General features: G+C 42.0%; 1 protein-coding gene across 3 annotated transcripts in view; it reads left to right on the top strand.

Moving 5' to 3' along the window:
* Positions 1 to 21,592, top strand: part of ATRN (attractin) — a 149,670-nt gene that overhangs the window by 122,140 nt on the left and 5,938 nt on the right. For 2 of the 3 annotated variants that reach the window (XM_066387329.1, XM_066387328.1), the window contains exons 26-28: positions 10,253 to 10,331; positions 15,504 to 15,611; positions 19,842 to 19,956. In XM_066387329.1, coding sequence (XP_066243426.1) covers positions 10,253 to 10,331; positions 15,504 to 15,611; positions 19,842 to 19,956 — 302 coding nt within the window. Of the gene's footprint in view, positions 1 to 10,252; positions 10,332 to 11,638; positions 11,968 to 15,503; positions 15,612 to 19,841; positions 19,957 to 21,592 lie in introns of those variants that run through there. The other variant, XM_066387330.1, reaches the window with a different exon arrangement.

Below are 21,592 nucleotides of genomic sequence, written 5' to 3'. Positions count from 1 at the left end.
TTTTTTTTTTAACAGAGCGAGAGTCAGAGGGATAGATAGGGACAGACAGGAACGCAGAGAGATGAGAAGCATCAATCATTAGTTTTTTGTTGTGGCACTTTAGTTGTTCATTGATTGCTTTCTCATATGTGCCTTGACCGTTGGGCTACAGCAGACCGAGTAACTCCTTACTCAAGCCAACAACCTTGGGTCCAAGCGTGTGAGCTTTGCTCAAATCAGATGAGCCTGCGCTCAAACAGCAACCTCAGGGTCTCTAACCTGGGTCCTCTGCATCCTAGTCCGACACTCTGCCCACTGCGCCACCGCCTGGTCAGGCACCGTGTTTTCATTATATTACTTTGTCATCCTTTAATGCAGGTATTTAACAGTATAGAGCTTAAGAGCAGACTATAAACAGGCGAACCTACAGTTTGACATGCAGAGATGAACAGGGCCAAATGGAGACCTCTCCTACAAGTTTTAAATTGTTTTCTGAGAGTCTGAAACAGTTATACCTGGCTATAACTCATCCCTGGCTATACCTTAGAATTACCTCGGAAGCTTAAAAAAAGAAGAAAAAGCCTGGGCCCCTTGCCCAGAGATGCTGATCTAGTTGATCTGGCATGGGACCTGATTGCTGTGGTATTGAAAGGCTCTCTAGAGATTCTCGTGTTTAGCTGGCATTGAGAGACCCTGAATTAGCTGAAAGTCATGTGAATTCAGGGCTGGGCAATGGTACATACATCCACATGCATACTAAAACATAGGAGTTCAGATGGGAAGGAAGGTTGAGTAACCACTGAGGGGGTGTAACTACCAACTCAGCTCCTGGCAGCTTCGTGATTCTAGTTCCTACAAGAATTGGCTGCCTTAGGTCTCTGAGAGAGCCCCATAGTTGTTCTCCACAACCACCCGGTGAACACCTAGGTAGCAGTTAGCTGGGTTTTAAATTCTAGATTATAATTATATTATATAGGAACAATTTTGATCAGTTTTACCTTTTTTTGTTCTTGCACCATTTTATGTATCCCTCTTCCCCTTTGTTGGATGTTGTTGTCATTGTGCCAAACTACTATATATCCTAGAGTAATTTTCTCAGAAAAGACCTGAGGAAGAACTTGATACTTGTTGGGGACCCTTTCAGTCTAAGACTAGAGTGTTGGGTTTTGCAACGTTGTCTTATGTTTATTTGTTTCCTCTCCTCTGATTCTGTTAGCCTGAATGCTAGAGTTCTCTGTTAGATGAATAAGGGAGATTCTGGAGCTGTACTCTGTACTTCTTAACTGAACTCTGATTTTCTTTTTCTTTTTCCTTTTTTCCTGCATTCTAGGTGAGCTCCTCAGCCATATTTTTCAGCTTGTTAATTTAATCCAAAATTAGATTCATTTCTTTTGTTGACTCCATATGATGAGTATTTTTAAATGTTTTTAATGCATTTTCTTTCCAACACATTTTTAGTTTTTTTAGTGCATTTTATTTCTAATTTTCCTATATCCTGTTTTGATTTTGTGAATGTAGTTTCCTAATGTCTGATTTCTGGTTGTGTTGAAAATGCCACATTTTCCTGTGTGTGAATGCTGTTGCTGTCTGTCACAGCCTCCAGTGAGTGTGGAGTAGGGGCAGAATGTGCTGCTGGGAGGGATATACTGTTAGTCTTCTGAAAAGCCTCTCCAGCCTCAGGACCAGAGCTCACTGCCTTAGCTGCTGTATCCCATTCCTCAGCATTGACAGAAAATAGGAGGAAGCCACCTCATATGGCCAGTCTCAATGCTGTCCCCCCATGCTCTGATACTTCCTCAGAGCCCCCTTCTCATATCCGTTGCCTCTGGGCTTAGAGCGCCTTTTTTACTTTTTAGCCCTTTCCAATCTATCTTCTATCCTCATATTCCAACTAAATTGTTATTGAAGGCAACTAGCACATCTCTCTTGCCAAATTTAAAGATATCCAACTGACCATCCACCTGTGAGACTCTTCTTGGCCTCCTTTCCTGAACAACCTTTTCTAGTCATCCTCTCACTGTCGATATTCTTCCAGAACCTGGACCCTGGCCATCTTTCTACTCTATATTCTCTGATTGAACTCTGCTATCCACATCTTTAGCATAACGTGCCCAGAAGTGAACTTTCTGGTCCTTCCTCACCAGTTTTCTCCACATCACTAATTGCAACATCACGCTGTTCGTTCCAAGTCTCTGCTTTCCCTTTTCATCAAAAGTCACCCCTCACCCCATTTCAGCGCTTGCTGCTTCTGTCTGCCCCACCTCCGCTCCCACCTTGGCCCCAGCCAGCACACTCTCACCTGACCATTTCAGCTGACTTTGGCCACTCTCTGTGTTCCCACAATCTGGCCACCTTCTGTTTCTTCAGAAGCACCAAGCTTTTTACCACCCTATAGCATGTGCACATCTTTTTTCCTTCTTTCTAGAACACTCTTCTCCTTACCCTTCACCTATATACTTTTACTCATTGCTTGGTTTTTCCCAACAATAACCAGTTGTCTGACAACAACTGAGTGTCCTACAATTCGGTTTGGTCCTGACACTACCTAGAATTAGCACAGAACCTGACAAGACTCCCCCCACTTCAGACATCAACTACAGATGGGTCCCCAAGCTACCCACACTTCTGCTGGCCAACTTCAAGTTTGGTAGCAGCGAACCCCTCTTAGATTCAACAATTCTCAAGAATCACTCACTGAATTCAGGAAAGCACTATACTTAAAAGAGTTTTATTATAAAGACTACAACTCAGGAACAGCCAGTGGAAGAGGGGACTAGGCAAGGTGTGGGGGTGGGAGAGAACACAGGGCTGCCATGCCCTCTGGGCATCACTCTCCTGGCACATCAGTGTGTTCGCCAACCCACAAGCACTGCAGACCTCACTCCACGTTTTGGTTTTCAGGTTTACATTAGATGGCATGACTGATGAAATCACAGGTCTTTAGTAATGAACTCAGTCTCCTGCCCCTCTCCCCTCCCCTGAGGTTCTAACCCCAGTCACATGATGGTTTTCCTGGCAACCAGCGTCCATCCTGAAGCTCTTTAGCGTCTTTCCTTTCATGCGTCACCATCAGCATTCAAAAGATGCTACTGAATGACATCTCACCTGTTATAAAAAAACAGTTCATTCAGACTCAGAAAGCCTATCATTTTTATTATACCCTTCTGAATTGTGTAATTGCTTCTTATAAAAGAACTAATAAAGTTATATATTTTAAATATTATTTAAAAAAAATTTTAATGCTGAATATTATAGTAAAGATAAACCACAATTTGTTTCTCCATTTACCTCTTGATGGGCATTTGGCTTGTTTCCAGTTTTTGGTTATTATAAGTAAAGCTGTTTATTATACCCTATCTATCCTTCAAGTGAGTACTGTGTCACTTCCTCCAAGATTCTTCCCTGGAACCCCCGAACTGAATTGTCTGCCCTGTTCTTCTTTCCCATGGAACTATATTATTTTTTATCACAGTACTTCTCATAATTTTTTTCTTAGTATCTGCGTCCATAGTTAGACTCGAAGCTTCAACAGTGCAGAACTCTGTCTCTTCCATTCACCCCTATACACACACACACATGCACACATACCTCTAATATGTAATACATAGGCTCAAATATATGTGGGAAGTAAACTAGACCTTCAGGAAAAGGCAATTATGAGGGATGATAGGCACCAACCAGTCTGAGGGAGAAACATTTGTGGTGCTGGTTGAGGGCTTGAGTAAAGGAGATGCACAGGCTTTGCTAACTCAGCGACTCCAGGTGATGGGGATGCTCACAAGGTGATCCTGCTGCCAGGTACCCAACCAGTGAGGATTAGTCACTTCTAACGATCAGTGGAAGACTGAGCAATGCCATCAGCATTGGTCAGGGGACAATCTTCAGGGACCACAGGTGGTATTTTCATCACTTCTCCCTTTTGGGGCCTTTGTGAAAAAATCCAGAACTTTGGTGTTTCTGAATTTTGTTTAAGAATGAGGAATGGTGAGCTTTGAGTCCTTTTCATGAGGAAGAAAGTATTTTCCCAGAGCAAGTTAACCAGGTCTGAAGAGATTTATGAAACATAAGCAGAGGATGGAAGGAATCCAGGTAATCCTCAGCACTCTGAAGAACAGCTCGTATAACAGAAAAGAATTAGATGGAGCAGGGGAGCAGGGGTGCTCAGCAATTCAAATGAGAAAACCAATGTGAGGGGAGTTGGGAAAAGAATTTGCAGACTCAAGCACAGTGACACAGCCTAGAGCCTGACAAATTTGTTAAGCCCTGTTTGTGTGTGTGTTTTTTTTTTAATTTATTGTAATGACTTTGGTTAATAAAACTGTACAGGTTTCAGGTGTACAGTTCTACACCACATCGTCTGTATAGTGCCTTGTGTGTTCACCACCCCAAGTCAAGTCTCTTTCCATCACCACCCATCCCCCCTTTATTCTCAACCTCCTCCGACCCCCTCCCCTCCTGCAGTCCCCACAATGTTGTCTGTGTCTATAAGGTTTTTTTCTTTGCTTAATCCCTTCACCTTTTTTCTTGTTTGTGTCTTAATGAATGCTCCTCCAGACTCCTGAAAGAGTCTTGTGTATAAAGAGGGAAATAATAAAACCCACTCACTAGCTTTCTCTGAGAACCAAATGAGTCAAGTATGTGAAAGAGCTTTGTGTCTGGGAGTGATGTTCAAGTGTGCTTAGGACGATGACTGTTGTTGGTAAGAGGAGAGACTAACGCTCTGAAAGGCAGTGTGGATGGGGTTAGAGGTGCCTTAGAGGACAATATTTGAGTGAAAATAAAAAGGAGAAACAAGTGATGTCATGGCACCCAGCCAAAAGGAGAGACTGTAAGGGGAATTCCTAATGTAGACATGATATGTTTTCATAAAACTTAATTGTCTAGGTCCTGGCTGGTCAGCTCAGTCAGTTAAGAGTGTTGTCCTGAAACAGCAAGGTTGTGGGTTTAATCCCTGGTCCAGGGCACACACGGGAAGCAACCAGTGAGTACACGACTGAGTGAACAACAAATGAATATTTCCTTTCCCCCTTCCCTCTCTCTCCCTTCCTCTCTCTGTCTCTATCAATAAATTAAGCTCTGACTAGATAGCTCAATTGGTTGGAGCATCATCCTGGAGCACATAGGTTGCCAGTTTGATTCCCTGATCAGGGCACATACAGTAGCAACCTGATGTTCCTCTCTCTCCCTGCCTCTCTCTCTCTTAAAAAAAAAAAAAAAAAAAGTCTGAATTTCTCCTGAGACTCTTGCCATATTGACAGCAGACATTTGACAAACTCATGGCTTGTTGACCATTTCATTTTCTGGAAGATAGAAGTTATATGGGGTCCTGCCACTCTGACTGAATTCTCACCAGAATGGTGAAGTATAAATCACAGGCACTTGGGAAGCAGCAGCAATGTTTCTGTTCAGGCTGGCTGCGAGGTCAAGACAAAGCCAAATGCATGTGTAGTTTTAGGAAGGCTAGACTTGTAAGCACAAGAAAAAAAGTCTGTTCTCTTTCTTTTTTCAGTTACAGTTGACATTCAGTATGATTTTATATTAGTTAAGGGCATACAGCATAGTGGTTAGACAATTATATATCTAATTTACAAAATAACTACTCTGATAATTCAGGTACCCACCCTGCACCATACATCATTATTACAATATTATTGACTATATTCCCTATGCTATGCTTTACATGCCGGTAACTATTTTGAACTACCAATTTGTATTTAATCACTTCACCTTTTCCACCTACCTTTCCAGCCCCCTCCTGTCTGGCAAACATCATTTGTTCACTGCATCAATGAGTCTGTTTTGTTTATTTTGTTCTTTTGATTGCACAAATAAGTGAAATCATATGGTATTTTATCTTTTCTCTGACTTATTTCACTTAGCAAAATACCCTCAAGGTTCATCCATGTTGTTGCAAATGGTAAAATTTTATTCTTTTTTCAAGTAATATTTCATTGTGTGTATGTACCCACAATTGTATTTTTATTGTATTTTTACCCACTCGTCTGTTGGTGGCACTTGGGTTGCTTCCATAGCTTGGCCATTGTAAATAATGCTGCAGTGAACATAAGGGTGCATATGTCTTTTCAAATTAGTGTTTTAGGTTTCTTTGAATATATACCCAAGAGTAGAATCACTGGGTCATAAGGCAGCTCCATTTTTAATTTTTTTATGACCTTCTATACTATTTCCCATAGTGGCTACATTCCCACAAACAGCGTACAAGGTTTCCCTTTTCTCCACTTCTGTGCCAACACTTGTTTGTTGATTTATAGATGATAGCCATTCTGACAGGTGTGAGGTGATGTCTCATTATGGTTTTAATTTACATTTCTTTGATGTTAGTGATGTTGAGCATCTTTTCATACGTCTATTGACTATGTGTATGTCCCCTTTGGAGAAGTAGCTATTCAGATACCCTGCCCACATATTAATTGAATTGTTTGTTTTTTGATGTTGAGTTGTATGAGTTCTCTATAAATTTTGAATATTAACCCCTTATTGGATGTATCATTGAGAATATCTTCCTCCATTTAAGAAGGTTGTCTTTTCATTTTGTTTATGTTTTCCTTTGCTGTGCAAACTTTTTAGTTTACTGTTGTCTCATTTGTTTATTTCTTTTGTTTTCCTTGCCCAAGGAGGTTTTACAGAAAAAAATAGTGCTATGAGAAATGTCAGAGAGTGTACTATGTATGTTTTAAGAAGACTATTCTTTAATGGCCTCACCCTCTGGAAGAAAATTTCAAGACTTTTAAAAAATATTTTTCTAGCCTGACCTGTGGTGGCGCAGTGGATAAGGGCGTCGACCTGGAACACTGAGGTTGCCAGTTCAAAACCCTGGACTTGCCTGGTGAAGGCACATATGGGGGTTGATGCTCTCTACTCCTCCCCCTCTCTTTCTGTCTCTCCTCTCTCTCTAAAAATGAATAAATAAAATCTTTACAAAAAAATATTTTTCTAGCCCTGGCAAGTTGACTCAGTGGTAGAGTGTCAGCCCGGCGTGTAGAAGTCCCAGGTTTGATTCCCAGCCAGGGCACACAGGAGAAGCACCCATCTGCTTCTCCACCCTTCCCTCTCTCCTTTCTCTCTGTCTCTCTCTTCCTCTCCCACAGCCAAGGTTCCATTGGAGCAAAGTTGGCCCGGGTGCTGAGGATGGCTCCATGGACTCCACCTCAGGTGCTAAAATGGGTCCGGTTGCAACAGAGCCCAGATGGGCCAAGCATCGCCCCCTAGCAGACTGGGTGGATCCTGGTCGGGCACATGCAGGAATCTGTCTCTCTGCCTCCCTGCTTCTCACTTCAGAAAAATACAAAAAAAAATTTTCTTTCTAGCTACACAATTACAGTTAAGCTGGTGAGAAATAGAGATTTTAGGCAGAGTTTTCTGGGTCAGTGTTCTAGTATTGAAAGAAACACACTACTTCTTTAAGAATGATCTTTGGCCTGACTAGGCGGTGGCACAGTGGATATAGCATTGGACTGGGACATGGAGGACCCAGGATCAAAACCCCAAGGTCACTGGCTTGAGCGTGGGATCATAGACATGACCCCATGGTCGCTGGCTGGAGCCCAAAGGTCACTGGCTTGAAGCCCAAGGTTGCTGGCTTGAGCAAGGGGTCACTCACTCTGCTGGAGCCCGCCCCCCTCCTCAAGGCACATATGAGAAAGCAGTCTCTGTCCAAAAATAAAAAAAGAATGATCTTTGGATGACGTTGGCAAATGTTAATAATTATCAAGGTTAACTAATAGGTATATAGGACTTTATTAGATTGTCCTATTTCTGTGTATTTTTGAAATTTTTTTATATATTTCTTTAAATTATATTTATATGGAAAAATATGGGAAACCACTGATACGAGGGACTGTAGTGGGATGAACTGAGCCACAGCTCTACCAGTAGTCAAGTCAGTGGTAGGAGACAGAAGGGAAGAGTTTTGGCGGGCACCAGCTTCGTTGAAATAACTGGTAAATTCTTTGTTGTTGTATTATCCTAGAAGAAATCATACATGCATCTTTGAGAGACAGTCACTGTGTGTTTCTATGCTGTTTGTGTTTCTTCTAAAAGCTGGAACAGATGGAAGGAACTTGCTTGTTGATATTTTCAGTGGATCTGCATAGAAGACAGAAGGCCCACCCAGGCCTGGGAGTAAAGGGTACCTTTTGAGCCTTGGTGTTCTGCGGCTCTGAAAGAGGGTAGTTCCAGGAGATGCCTCTGAGAGGCCCTGGGGTTCTCACCTCTGAGTCCAGCCCTGTCCTTACCTGCATCAACATGACCAACTGAGAAGCTGTTCTCAATTGCTTCGTGTCTTCCATGTGGATTTGCTGCCTCCTTGTGTTTATTTGTTAGAATAAAAACAACAAAAAGTGGGATTAGGCATGGAAACCAAAAGACTGAGGTTACTCTTCTCAGACTCCTTTATTGCTTCTTTCTGTCCTCCCCATTCCCAAATTTTCAACATTGTATGCCCCCTAGCACATTATTACTATTTGTATTCAATCCCTTGGTGACTTCATCCAGATTAGTGACTTCAAATACCATTATATATGCTGATAACTCTACTTCCCACACCTCTTCCAAGTCTTGGCTCATATGTCACCTTCTCAAGAAGTAAGGCCCATGTGTCCATTCTGCTTTAGAATGCCACTGGCACCCTGATCATCTTTTTTTTCTGTAGCATTTAGTACCTCTTATGTTTTCATTTCTTAATGTTGTTCACTGTTTGTCTCCACCTGCTGGAATGTAAACTCCATAGGAACAGTGGGCTTTTGTTCTGTTCATCAATGTGTTCCATGAGCCAAGAACAGGATCTGGCCCAAGAAAGCATTGATAAAAAGGAAGATGGAGGAGGAAGGGTCGGCCATGTCGGGACAGTTGGGAGGACCAGCAAGATAAGAACTGAAGGCTCTCCTCTGAGTGATGATCCTGGGCCCCTTATCTTTTGTCAGAGCACTCAGGAGGGGTCTGCATGGTTGTATATCTTGGGGAAATGGTGATAAGTCAGAGCCTTGAGATTTCTATTTGTGAAAGGGCCTAAGTTCAGCCATCCTAGCATCTTAGAGTGCCTTTGTCCAGCCAGCCTGGGAGGCCTGCCTTGGGGTCAGTTCTTGGGTGCACTGAGACTGCCATTCTGCAAACACAGAGCTGAGCAAGGGTACCTGATGGCATGGAGCGAGCACATCATGTCTATGAGTAACACTCTGGAACAATACGCAGTAGTAAGTTCTTTTACAAGTTAATGGGTGAAAATGACAGTTTTAAAATTACTTAAGCAATTATCTAAGAAGTTTATTTGTTCAGCTCATTCATCCTTTTAACCAGAAGCCAGTTGTTCTCTACTGTCACAGCTTTTCAAACCATTGAGTGCCTAGTTTACAATTGGGAGAATGGTGACCACTGGGAGTTAGTCTCTCCTATTTCTTTTAAGAAAGTTGTTGGGCCATGGCTGGTGGCTCAGTGGATAGAGTGTTGGCCCAGCATATGGACGTTCTGGGTTTGATGCCTGGTCAGGGCACACAGGAGAAGCAACCATCTGCTTCTCTCTCCCTTCCTGTCCCCCTTCTCTCCCTCTTCCCCTCCTGCAGCAAGTGGCTCAGTTGGCTCGAGTGTTGACCCCGGGTCCTGAGGATAGCTCCATTGGTCTGAGCTCAGGCCCAGACGGGGTTGCCAGGTGGATCCCGATTGGGGTGCATGTGGGAGTCTGTCTCACTATCTCCCCTCCTCTCACTTGGAGAAAGGAAAAAAAAAGTTGTTAGCTTGAGATTGATCATTTTGCTTTATAAAAATATATTTATTTACTTTGTAAAAATATAATTTAATATATATTATTACACGAGTTTATTTCTTCTATGTTTACCTTTTCCTTATAAAAAGTTACTTTAAAAATTAACTTCTCTTATATTTTTAGACTTTACCAGTGAACATATGCTAATTTTGATTAAATAGCATGCTTATTATTTGTTATAATTATGTTAGAATTCTTTTTCTGATTTGGGATAAGCCATGTTGGGCCATTCCATTAAAGATCTAGTGGGAGGTCATGGCTCTCTCCAAGTACTTTGTGGGGACAATACAGTCTAAAAGGTGGGGTCAGGAAGCTCATCTTAACAAAGTCTTCTCACACTTTGCTTCCTGTGAACCAGACATGGTTGTGACGAGTCATCAGAGAGGAGCTTGGGGTGGTGTTTGGGGATTGTTTCCCTGCCTGGCCTGAAATGCGGTGACAGTGGTGCTGCTTCTGGGGGCTGGGATAATAATTTGATACTTTCCTTTCTCACAGTTGTTTCCTCTCTTTGCTCCTGGTGGCTGCTGTGGTTTGGAAGATCAAACAAAGTTGTTGGGCCTCCAGGCGCAGAGAGGTAAGCCTCAACGGATAAAGATAAATGAATCCTTGTGAAGCTTTTCCTTTCTACATATTTCTCCTATGCACATCATTGTTTGCTATTTAGTGATAATTGATGGACATAACCACTGGGAGAATAATGCCACCCTTTCTATAGATGGTCAGTAGATTTATTTTGTGCTGTATGAAGTGTAACTAATTCTGCCCTACATGGTCTTAACTTTCTAAAAGGAAACTCTAGTACTGACTTATAGGTGCCAGTTTTACCATTCCTACCAGAACCCTGGTCCTTAACTTAGGCTGAGATCTCAGGACTCAGTAGTATATAATCTTCACAGAGCCTTTCATAAGAATGAGAGCAGAGCCCTGGCCGGTTGGCTCAGCGGTAGAGCGTCGGCCTGGCGTGCGGGGGACCCGGGTTTGATTCCCGGCCAGGGCACATAGGAGAAGCGCCCATTTGCTTCTCCACCCCCCCTCCTTCCTCTCTGTCTCTCTCTTCCCCTCCCGCAGCAAGGCTCCATTGGAGCAAAGATGGCCCGGGCTCTGGGGATGGCTCCTTGGCCTCTGCCCCAGGCGCTAGAGTGGCTCTGGTCGCGGCAGAGCGACGCCCCGGAGGGGTAGAGCATTGCCCCCTGGTGGGCAGAGCGGTGCCCCCTGGTGGGCGTGCCGGGTAGATCCCGGTCGGGCACATGCGGGAGTCTGTCTGTCTCTCCCCATTTCCAGCTTCAGAAAAATACAAAAAAAATACAAAAAAAAAAAAAGAATGAGAGCAAAATTAGCCATTTAGCCTGACTGTTTGCAGCACTGTGGAGAGAAGGTCAACCTGGGATGCTGAAGTCCCAGGTTCAAAACCCCAAGGTTGCTGGCTTGAGTGCAGACTAACCAGCTTGAGCGTGGAATCATGGACACAATCCCAAGGTTGCTGGCTTGATCAAAGGGTCACTGGCTTGGCTAGAGCCCCCTTCCCCTCCCCTATCAAAGCACATATGAGTACCGATCTGTGAACAACTGAAGTGCCATAAATACGAGTTGATGCTTCTCATCTCGCTCCCTTCTCTCACAAAAAAAAAAATATTCAGCCATTTAAGCATCTCAAAAATTTCTCAAAAAAAAATTTTTTTTCTCATTATTCAAGAAAAGGTAAATATATATCTAATTAAATTTTTTCTTGAGTTTTATTTTTTGATGAGTCTTGATTTATTTCCAGAGCTCCATTGCAAAAGTTTTACTTTACTTGACTTCTTAGTCAAGTAAATATTTACAATAGAGAAATAAAATAAATACAATTGGTAAAAATTACAACATAAAAACTATATTTTCCAGACCTGTGGTGCACAGTGGATAAAGCCTCGACCTGGAACAATGAGGTCACTGCTTTGAAACCCTGGGCTTGTCAGACCAAGGCACATATGACAAGCAATTAATGAACAACTAAAATGAAGCAACTATGAGTTGATACTTCATTCCCCCTGCTCTCTCTCTCCTCTCTGTAAAATCAATAAATCTTAAATAAAAGGATGTTTACCGCAACTTTCCCTTGTTAATATTCTGCCTTCTAGTGATCAGTTTTATTACATTGTTACTAATGGAAATGCACTAAGATCTAAACTTACATGTGTTCTGCTGTTTTCTGTATCTACTCATGCCTTTTTCTAAATAAAAATTGTTCTGTAGGCGCCTGACCTGTAGTGGCGCAGTGGATAAATCATCGACCTGGAATGCTGAGGTCGCTGGTTCAAAACCCAGGGCTTGCTCGATCAAGGCATACATGAGAAGCAACTACTATGAGTTGATACTTCCCGTTCCTCCCTTGCCCTCTTTCTCTTCCTCTCTCTAAAATCAGTAAATCTTAAAAATAAAACAAAATATTAAATTGTTCTATAGGCAAGATTCGGAAGAGAATGAGAATATCTAAAGTCAAAACTCACAAGCACTAGGCACTCAGCACTGTTCACAGAACATTAATGTCTGCACGGGGGTTAAGATGGGTTCTAGGATATGGGCCTCTTCCTGGGGTCATGACATCTTTTCTGACCCTGTAAAGGTCAGAAGGAATTGAAAACTTGTCAAAATATGATATTACTCTCTCCACAAAGGGCATTAGACCCACAGAGTTTCAATTTGAGATGAGCTCATGGAAATAGTAATAGACTATTCCTCCTTCGGTGTTTATGAGAATTATTTTTAAAACATATAAACTATTCCAGAGCAAAGAGTAAGATGAGAAGTTTAAGAGTCCTAAATCATGTTATATTAAAAACCTTATAAGTAAAATCTGAGAACAGTAGCACCAAAAAAGAAATGCCAGTAAAAAACAAAGGTCAGTAGCCTGACCAGGAGGTACTGCAGTGGATAAAGAGTGTCGGCCCGGGATGCTAAGGACCCAGGTTCAAAACCCCAAGGTCACTGGCTTGAGCACAGGCTCATCTGGCTTCAGTGTGGTCTCACCAGCTTGAGCACGGGGCCATAGACATGACCCTATGGTCACTGGCTTGAAGCCCAAAGTCGCTGGCTTGAGCAAGGGGTCACTGGCTTGGTTGGAGCCCCCTGGTCAAGGCACATATGAGAAAACAATCAGTGGACAACTAAAGTGCTACAACCATGAATTGATGCTTCTTATCACTCTCCTTTCCTGCCTATCTGTCCCCCCAAAATATAAAAGTAAAGAAATAAAACCTAAATTTTTAGTAGTGGCCAAGTAAATCAATTTAGTCATTTTGAAGTTCAACACCAATTCCTACTTTAAAAATAAAATTCTTAGTAAACTCAAAAATAATACATCCTTTATACTTTAAAGACAGCCAGCATCATTTATGATTTAAAAAAATATATACTGGCCTGGCCTGTGGTGGCGCAGTGGATAAAGCATCAACTTGGAACACTGAGGTCGCTGGTTCAAAACCCTGGGCTTGCCTGGTCAAGGCACATATGGGAGTTGATGCTTCCTGCTCCTCCCCCCATCTCTTTCCCTTGTCTGTCTTTCTCCTCTAAAATGAATAAAATATTTAAAATACACACACACACACACACACACACACACACACACTAATGGCTATACCAATAAGATCCAGACAAATTAGTCATAATAAGAGCTGACATTTGAGTTCAAAATTCCAGGCACTTTTCTATGAGGTTTAATATACATTAACTAATTTAATCCTCATTAACTAATTTAACCTTATGAAATAGTTACTGACACTAGCCCTATTTTACTCATAAGGAAACTGAGGCTCCGAGAGGCATAATTTACCCATCATCACACAGTTGCTAGAGGCTGAACTAGGCTTTACACTGGGACTTCTGTCTTCACAGACCATCTAATCACCATGTAGTCCTCATAGTTACTTAATTTTGTTCTGGATATTCTAGATTGCACTGAGAGAGAGAGAAATAATTTTGTTACTATTGGAAAGGGGACAAAATTATTTTCAGATGAGATTATTAAAATACAGTATAGAAATTTGCCTGCATAAAAATTAATACTTCAGCATATAAAAAATAAATCAATAACAGAAAAGACAACCAACTGGAAATTAAGTACAACATACATGGAAGAAAATAAGGAAAAGATGAACGCCTTTTAGGAAAAGGATTCTTTAAAAAAAAAAATGCTTATTATACATTAAAAAAAGAACCAATAAACTAAGTTTTTACTCTTGTGATTTAAAATTTCTGTTTCTGTGAATCTGACCATTCAGAATATATTTCATCATTTCTAAACTGTCAGTCATGATTTCTCCCTCCCTCTCAGAATTTTAGAAGAAATGATTTGAAGTTATTTATAACAACAAAAACAATAGCGCTAACACTGCACTAGACCTTGCTACATACCAGGTGGTTTTAAGTGCTTCTGCACACATTACCTCCTGCCGTCTTCATAAAGGAACTAGAATGGGCTGAGGGTAGGCGCTATGTCTTACGGTGACTCCCGCATTTTAGAGCAGCACATGACCCAGAACAGGTTGCTGCATATATTTGATGAGTAAATAGACCAACAACTTTATGAGATATAAGAATGGTCTTATATGTTCTTATTGTTATTTTAGAAAATATGTAACATAAAAATGCCCTGCTGAGCCTGACCTGTGGTGGCACAGTGGATAAAGTGTTGACCTGGAAATGCTGAGGTCGCCGGTTCGAAACCCTGGGCTTGCCTGGTCAAGGCACATATGGGAGTTGATGCTTCCAGCTCCTCCCCACCTTCTCTTTCTGTCTCTCCTCTCTCTCTCCCTCTCTGTCTCTCTCTCTCCCTTTCTCTCTCCTCTCTAAAATGAATTTTTTTAAAAAAAAAATTTTTTTTTAAGAAATCTTTAAAAAAAAAAAATGCCCTGCTGAAACAGAGCCATGATCTATCCAGCCCAAGAGTCTCAATCTTAAAATAGTTCCAAGGGGACAGATTGAAGTTAAAGCCTGCTTATCTTCTGTGTATAACCTCAAAGCTTCCTCAACATGGCCAGATCTCTATCCTTAATGATACATGATTGACCACCCACCGTGTACTAGGCACTGTGCGCATTCAAGTATCTCATTTGATCCAACTGACATACTTAGAAGACTAAAATCCCCTTTCAGAGGGGAAGAAACTGAAGCCCAGAGGCTTAAAACACCCCTTTCAAGGTCACACAACTGGAGAGCTATGGAGCCGAGATTCACATCCAAGCTTCTCTACATCTGGAGCCCCTGCTTATCCCTCTAACTGCAAAATGTCACGCTTGTTTTAGCTTACACCACCTTTCTGATTGAAGGGCTTTTTCAGTTCCTGTCTACTGTGTAACAAAGAACAAGTTTTTGTTGCTGGGCTACCTGATTCAAGTTTCAGCAGGAATAAAACAAAACCTGGCTTTAAACTAGTAATAAAAATAGGAGAAGGTAGGGCTATGTTGTTTATTTTATGTACTGTATTTAACAAGCAGGCATTGTGGCATTATAGCCATACTAAAGTATATATCTCTAGTAGATAAGAATTCTTTCTTTAACATAATAACAATACCGTTACCACATCCAACAATATTTAATAATTCCTAATGCTATCTAGTACCTGATTCCTGTCCAAGTTTCCCCAACTGTTTTAAAAATATTTTGGATTTGATTCACCTGAATCATGGAGGATGAGATATTTATAGCACATAGTATTCTCTAATAAAATCCCAGTACTCATTGCATTAATGCTTGCTGTATTACTCATTAGCAACTTCTTCGAGAGATGCAGCAGATGGCCAGTCGTCCTTTTGCCTCTGTAAATGTTGCCTTGGAAACAGATGAAGAGCCTCCTGATCTTATTGGGGGAAGTATAAAGGTAAGAATGTGATTACAAAGTCCATATAATTTGATTTGTCAAAACTCATGCTTCTTCATCCGGGAGACCTGAGAGCAAGAACGTGGTTCTGTTGCTGCTTCTGTTGTCCTCTCTCTTTTATTTTTACAGTAAGTCAGCACACCAAAGTTGTTATGTATTCTTTAGCTTTCATTTTCTAGTCTTTGATTCATGTCTCTAAGAAGTTTCACATACAGAGGGTTTTCAAATATTGAGTGATTTGTCTGATATTCTATGGCATAATACTTGAAAACTTGAAAAAAGCTAAATTGAACCATTGTTCTTTATAAGTATTTGGGGGAATATTTTTAAAGGGAAAGAATCATAATTCACTATGAATTCTGTGGAAAGTAAATATACACACACACACACACACACCAAGAAATGATAAGGAAAGTAGTAAGACTTTTTTTTTTTTTTTTTACAAAATGATGAAATATTTCAGATACTTTGAGGAAACAGCTATATATCCTGAATAAAACATACTTACTAAAACATTTCTGAACTCACAGGAAGTAGGTAATATTTTCAGGGACCACTCTCCTTTCCCTTCTCCAAGAAAGAACAAGCCGTGGACCAAAACTACATAGAACCATGAGTAGTCTAAAGTGATTACCAAGGACAGAGAGATATACCTTTATGAAGAAGAATCAGCAGGAACAACAGATGGTGGATTTAGACAATGTTTAAAGAAATGAAAGATGGAATCATAAAGATCAGGAAGCCATGAGAGTTAAGAATGGCCAAGCAGATCTGAAAAACACCCAAATGGAACTGTTAGAAATGAGAAATATAGAAGTAGAAATTTTTTAAATAACTCAGTTTACATGTTAAATAGCACATCAGACAAAAGTGAGAGAGCTTTTGAACTGGAAGATGAATCTGAGGAAATTACATAGAAAGTAGAATGGAGAGACAGGGAGATGGAAGATATAACAGATAATAAGAATATGGAGGATAGAATGAGAATATCTAAGATATGTATTATCAGAGTCCCAGAACAAATAAATGGAGGAGAGGCAATATTCAAAGCTATAACAGAAGTTTCCAGAACTGATAGAAGTTATGAATATACCCATTTCAGAAACAAAACATATTACTAGCAGGATTAAGGAAAGAAAGCAAATGGAAGACAGGAGAGAAGGAAAAGTACAGTTGGGTTTATCATCGTGGAACTGTAGAACTCAAAAAAACAAAAAGAACATCTTAAAATCAGCCAGAGGAAAAAAAGATCACTACAGTGTAGAGAAATTGGAACCACTTTGCACTGTTAGGGGAATGTTAAAAGGATGCGGCCACTGTGAAAACATTATTGGTTTTTGTAAAGCCAGTGGCCACAGCCACCATCACAGCAGCCTGGCCCATGCAGGTTTGCACTGGATTTGGACAGTCGGTAAAGAAACAATGGAGCCAAAAACTGGTGGGCCATTATCTTTAATCCTAGCTTGCACCCGCGGGCAAGTAAAAACACACACTGGCCTCCAAAACCCACTCATTCAGTGCTCACAAAGCTACTGACTTATCCGAGTTTCCTAGAATCAAAGGTTTCTAGCTCACCAGACTTATTCACCTCTGTTCCCCATCTTCTTCCTTCACCCTGCACAAACTCTGCACTAACTTCTCCTTTAGCACTCCGCCATCTTGGCTGCTTCTCCTGGCCTCCTCCACGTGTCCTCTCTCTGCTCTCTGCTCTGCTCTCTCCTCTACTGCTAATCACAGGAACCAAGAGAGCAAGCTCCCATTCTGCCCCCATTTTATAGTGTAGAAATTAAAGCCTTTAATCCAATATACAAAATAAGGAAGTCTCTAATACAAAGTCACTTATCTGGGGCATGATGGGATTGCACCACCCCACATCAAAAAGGGTGGGAAAGGCTTAGTCCTAAAACCAAGCCCCAGGCTACAAGGATCCTGCCTGCCCACAGCCCGCCCCAACACTCATTAATATCACCTGGGCGATGGGCTTCCATGTGGGCAGCACCATCTTTAACAAAATGAGCATAATATATTTTATCTACCCAACAGTTTTTTAATCAAAAATAAATAAAAATCGACCTGGCTAGTTGACTCAGTGGTAGGTAGAGCATCGGCCTTGCATGTGGATGTCCCAGGTTTGATTCCCGGTCAAGGCACACAGGAGAAACAACCATCTGCTCCTCCACCCCTCCCCCCTTCTCTCTCTCTTTACACCCCCTCCCCTCCAGGCACTGAGGATGGCTCCTTGGTGCCTCTGCCTCAGGTGCTAAAAATAGCTTGGTTGCGAGCATGGCCCTAGATGGACAGAGTATCAGCCCCAGATTGGGGGGTTGCTGGGTGGATCCTGGTCAGAGCGCAGGTGGGAGTCCATCTGTCTCCCCTCCTCTCACTTGGAAAAAGAAAAAGATTTTAACACATAAAGCTGTATGGTGTTTCCCACACTTGCTTCTCTGTCATATCTTCCTAAACTCAGTATATATCACCTCCATCATCCCAGTTGCTCAGGCTCAAATCATGGAATGGTCCTGTACTCATCCTCACTCTCATTCTCATTGGACAGCCAGTCTGTCAGTAAATCTTTTTGGCTTCATCTTCAGGAATATTTCCTGACCACTGTGTACCCCTTCACCACTGTTCCCTGTCACCTTGGTCTAGGCCACTATCATCTCTCAGCTCGATTATTATAGTTGCTCACAACTGATTTACCACTTCCACCATTTCACCCATCCAGGCATTTCCGTGTGCCACAGTCAGGGTAATTCTGGAAATTTTCTTCAACCAAACAGAAGAGATTGCTAAAATATTTGGGAGTATGGTGGTATGGGTCAAATAAGTTTGCAAATATGATGTATATGTTTGCTCGCTTATAGTTTGCATTGGGTTTGGCAGACAGGCTGTAAGCAGGCAAGGTCCTTATAGCCTAAGGCTTAGTTTTAAGACTAAACCTTCCCTATTCTTTTAATTCCAAGATCTTTTCAACATCCCTCTAATACTAAGATCTTCTCAAAACTAAGCTTTTCTCCACACTCTTGACTGTTGCATGACTGTTGCATGATTCCTCTTATGAGGAATCCCATTTATGCCTCAGATAAGTGGCTTTGTATCAGAGACTTCCTTATTTGTATACTGGCTTAAAGGCTTTAATTTCTACACTACAAGGGAGAGCGGGGGCTCTCTCTCTCTCTCTCTCTCTGGTTCCTGAAATTAGCATTGCAGAGGAGAAGCAGCCAAGATGGCGGAGTGCTGAAGGAGAAATCGGTTTGTGCAGAGAGAAGGAGATGGGGAACAGAGGTGAATAAGGCTGGTGAGGTAGAAACCTTTGATTCTAGGAAACTCAGATAAGTCAGTGGCTTTGGGAGCCCTGAATGAAAAGGGAGGTGTTTTCCCACTGTGTGTATTTCTCGCCCGTCGGGTGCGAGCTAGGATTAAAGGTAATGGTCCACCAGTTCTTAGCTCCGTTGTTTCATTACTATCTGTCCAAATCAAATGTGAACCTGCATGGGCCAGGCGGCTGTGATGGTGGCCACAGCTACTGGCTTTACAGGTGGGAAGGATTCTAGGGATAGCTCCCAAGACTCCTGTCTCGTAGTTAAACTCTAGGTACTGCTGTGAAGGGATTTTGCTGAAGTAATAAAAGTCCTGAAGTAACTGACCATAAGATAAAGGGGGGAAAAAAGATATGGAGAGGGTTTTCTCTGGCTGGTGGCAGAAGAGGAAGCGTAATGAGGGCTTGATGTATTATCCCTGGTTTGAAGCTAAGAGGCCGTGTGAGCAAGTGGACTCTAAGAGAGAAGAGTGGCCCCTGGCTGACCAAGAGAGAAGACATGAGGACCTCACGGCCTACAGCTGCAAGGAACTGGATTCTGCCAACAAACCCGAATGAGATTGAATCAGATGCTTCCCTAGAGCTTTGGATAATAGAACCCAGCTGATACTTGACTTCCTCCTTGTGAAGATAAGAGCTGAGACTTGTGAGAGAAAAGCTTTGAATTATCCAGAACTGATGGAAGACACATGAATAGTCCTTATCAGTAAGCTGAGAACCCTACAGAGCTTGTCTGGACTTCTGACCTTTAAAACCGAGATAATGCATCGATTTAAGCAACTACCTTTGTAATTTGTTACACAGCAGTAGAGACTAATTAATACACAGGGCAGCTTTAAAAATCACATCTGAAGGTTGCACTGTTAAAGCTTGAGAAACACCACTTTAGCTAATTCTTTGTTTTCTTCCAGACTGTTCCTAAACCCATTGCCCTGGAGCCATGTTTTGGCAACAGAGCTGCTGTTCTCTCTGTGTTTGTGAGGCTCCCTCGAGGCGTTGGTGGAATCCCCCCTCCCGGGCAGTCAGGTGAGTAGAAGAGAGTCCCTGACACAGTTCACACATTAGTCAAGTAAAGCCTGCTTCCCTTTCATTGAGGACTTGGATATAAAACCTCTATTGAATAGTGCCTGCGAATGTTGGAGGATTTGGTGCGCTAACCCATTTTCCTGAGGTCCCATCCTTCCTGGGAGTGTCCGGAGCTCCTCCTAGGGGCTGGGTGCTTGCAGCCACGCCTCCTTTGCCCACAGTGTGTCTGGCCCCTCCAGCCTGCTGCTCTTTTCCGGTCCCTCCCTCCCTCGACCCCTCAGTGTAGTGGTCTGTCTTCACTCCATTCCTTCTCTCAGTCATCTTACCTACTCGCATGGCTTCCAGCGAGCTCCTCAGGCTGGTGCTTCTCAAGTATTTCTAAAACTACTGCATTTCATTTGCTTTTTTCATTGTTTAAATATAAGGCATAAACAGCAATTATAACAACTTAAAGGAATTTATTAAAATTTACTCATAGTTCCCTGACCAGGTGGTGGTGCAGTGGATAGAGCGTCAGACTGGGATGCGGAAGACCCAGGTTCGAGACCCCGAGGTCGCCAGCTTGAGCACAGGCTTATCTGGTTTGAGCAAAGCTCACCAGCTTGGACCCAAGGTCACTGGCTCGAGCAAGGGGTTACTCGGTCTGCTGAAGGCCCACGGTCAAGGCACATATGAGAAAGCAATCAATGAACAACGAAGGTGTTGCAACAAAAAACTGATAATTGATGCTTCTCATCTCTCTCCGTTCCTGTCTGTCTGTCCCTATCTGTCCCTCTCTCTGACTCTCTGTCTCTGTAAAAAAAAAATTTACTCAATAGTTCTATCCAACACCCATTGATTTTCATCGTTCTATTTCCTTTCCAGTCCTTGCTGGCAATTTATATACTTGAAATGTTTGTATCACTCTTATTTTTCTTTTTTCATATAACTTTCATAACATGTTTACTACATAATGTTACCGATCTCTTTTACACTATTCCATCAAATACATGGATGATGTAGACCAGGGGTAGTCAACCTTTTTATACCTACCGCCCACTTTTGTATCTCTGTTAGTAGTAAAATTTTCTAACCGCCCACCGGTTCCACAGTAATGGTGATTTATAAAGTAGGGAAGTAACTTTATAAAATTTATAAAGCAGAGTTATAGCAAGTTAAAGCATATAATAATAATTACTTACCAAGTACTTTATGTAGGATTTTCGCTGTTTGGCAGAATAAATCTTTATAAAACAACTTACTATAGTTAAATCTATCTTTTTATTTATACTTTGGTTGCTCCGCTACCACCCACCATGAAAGCTGGAACGCCTACTAGTGGGCAGTAGGGACCAGGTTGACTACCACTGATGGTAGATAAAGACCATCTTATTGTTGAACATGAAGGAAAGGTGGGATAAAGTTTGGGAAGCATCTTGATAAGTCATGGAGTACTTTGGAGGGATGCCTCAGACAGTAGGAATGTTTTAGACAACTTTCCGTTGAGATGATTCTTGGGGTCTGGATTGCCTCAACCAAAAAAAGCCCGTGTCTCTGAGGAAAGTGTGCCCAGAGTCCTTGCCCAGCCCTGAGCTCCACAGCCCCGAGTGTAACCCAGAAGAGCCTGTGTCTCAGCCTTCAGGTGGTCTGCGTCTGG

This window comes from Saccopteryx leptura, chromosome 5, assembly GCF_036850995.1.
Source record: "Saccopteryx leptura isolate mSacLep1 chromosome 5, mSacLep1_pri_phased_curated, whole genome shotgun sequence".
In the NCBI taxonomy this organism is placed as follows: Eukaryota; Metazoa; Chordata; class Mammalia; order Chiroptera; family Emballonuridae; genus Saccopteryx; species Saccopteryx leptura.
The sequence above is the reverse complement of the archived record's forward strand: the minus strand, read 5'-3'. Positions and strand labels throughout refer to the sequence as shown.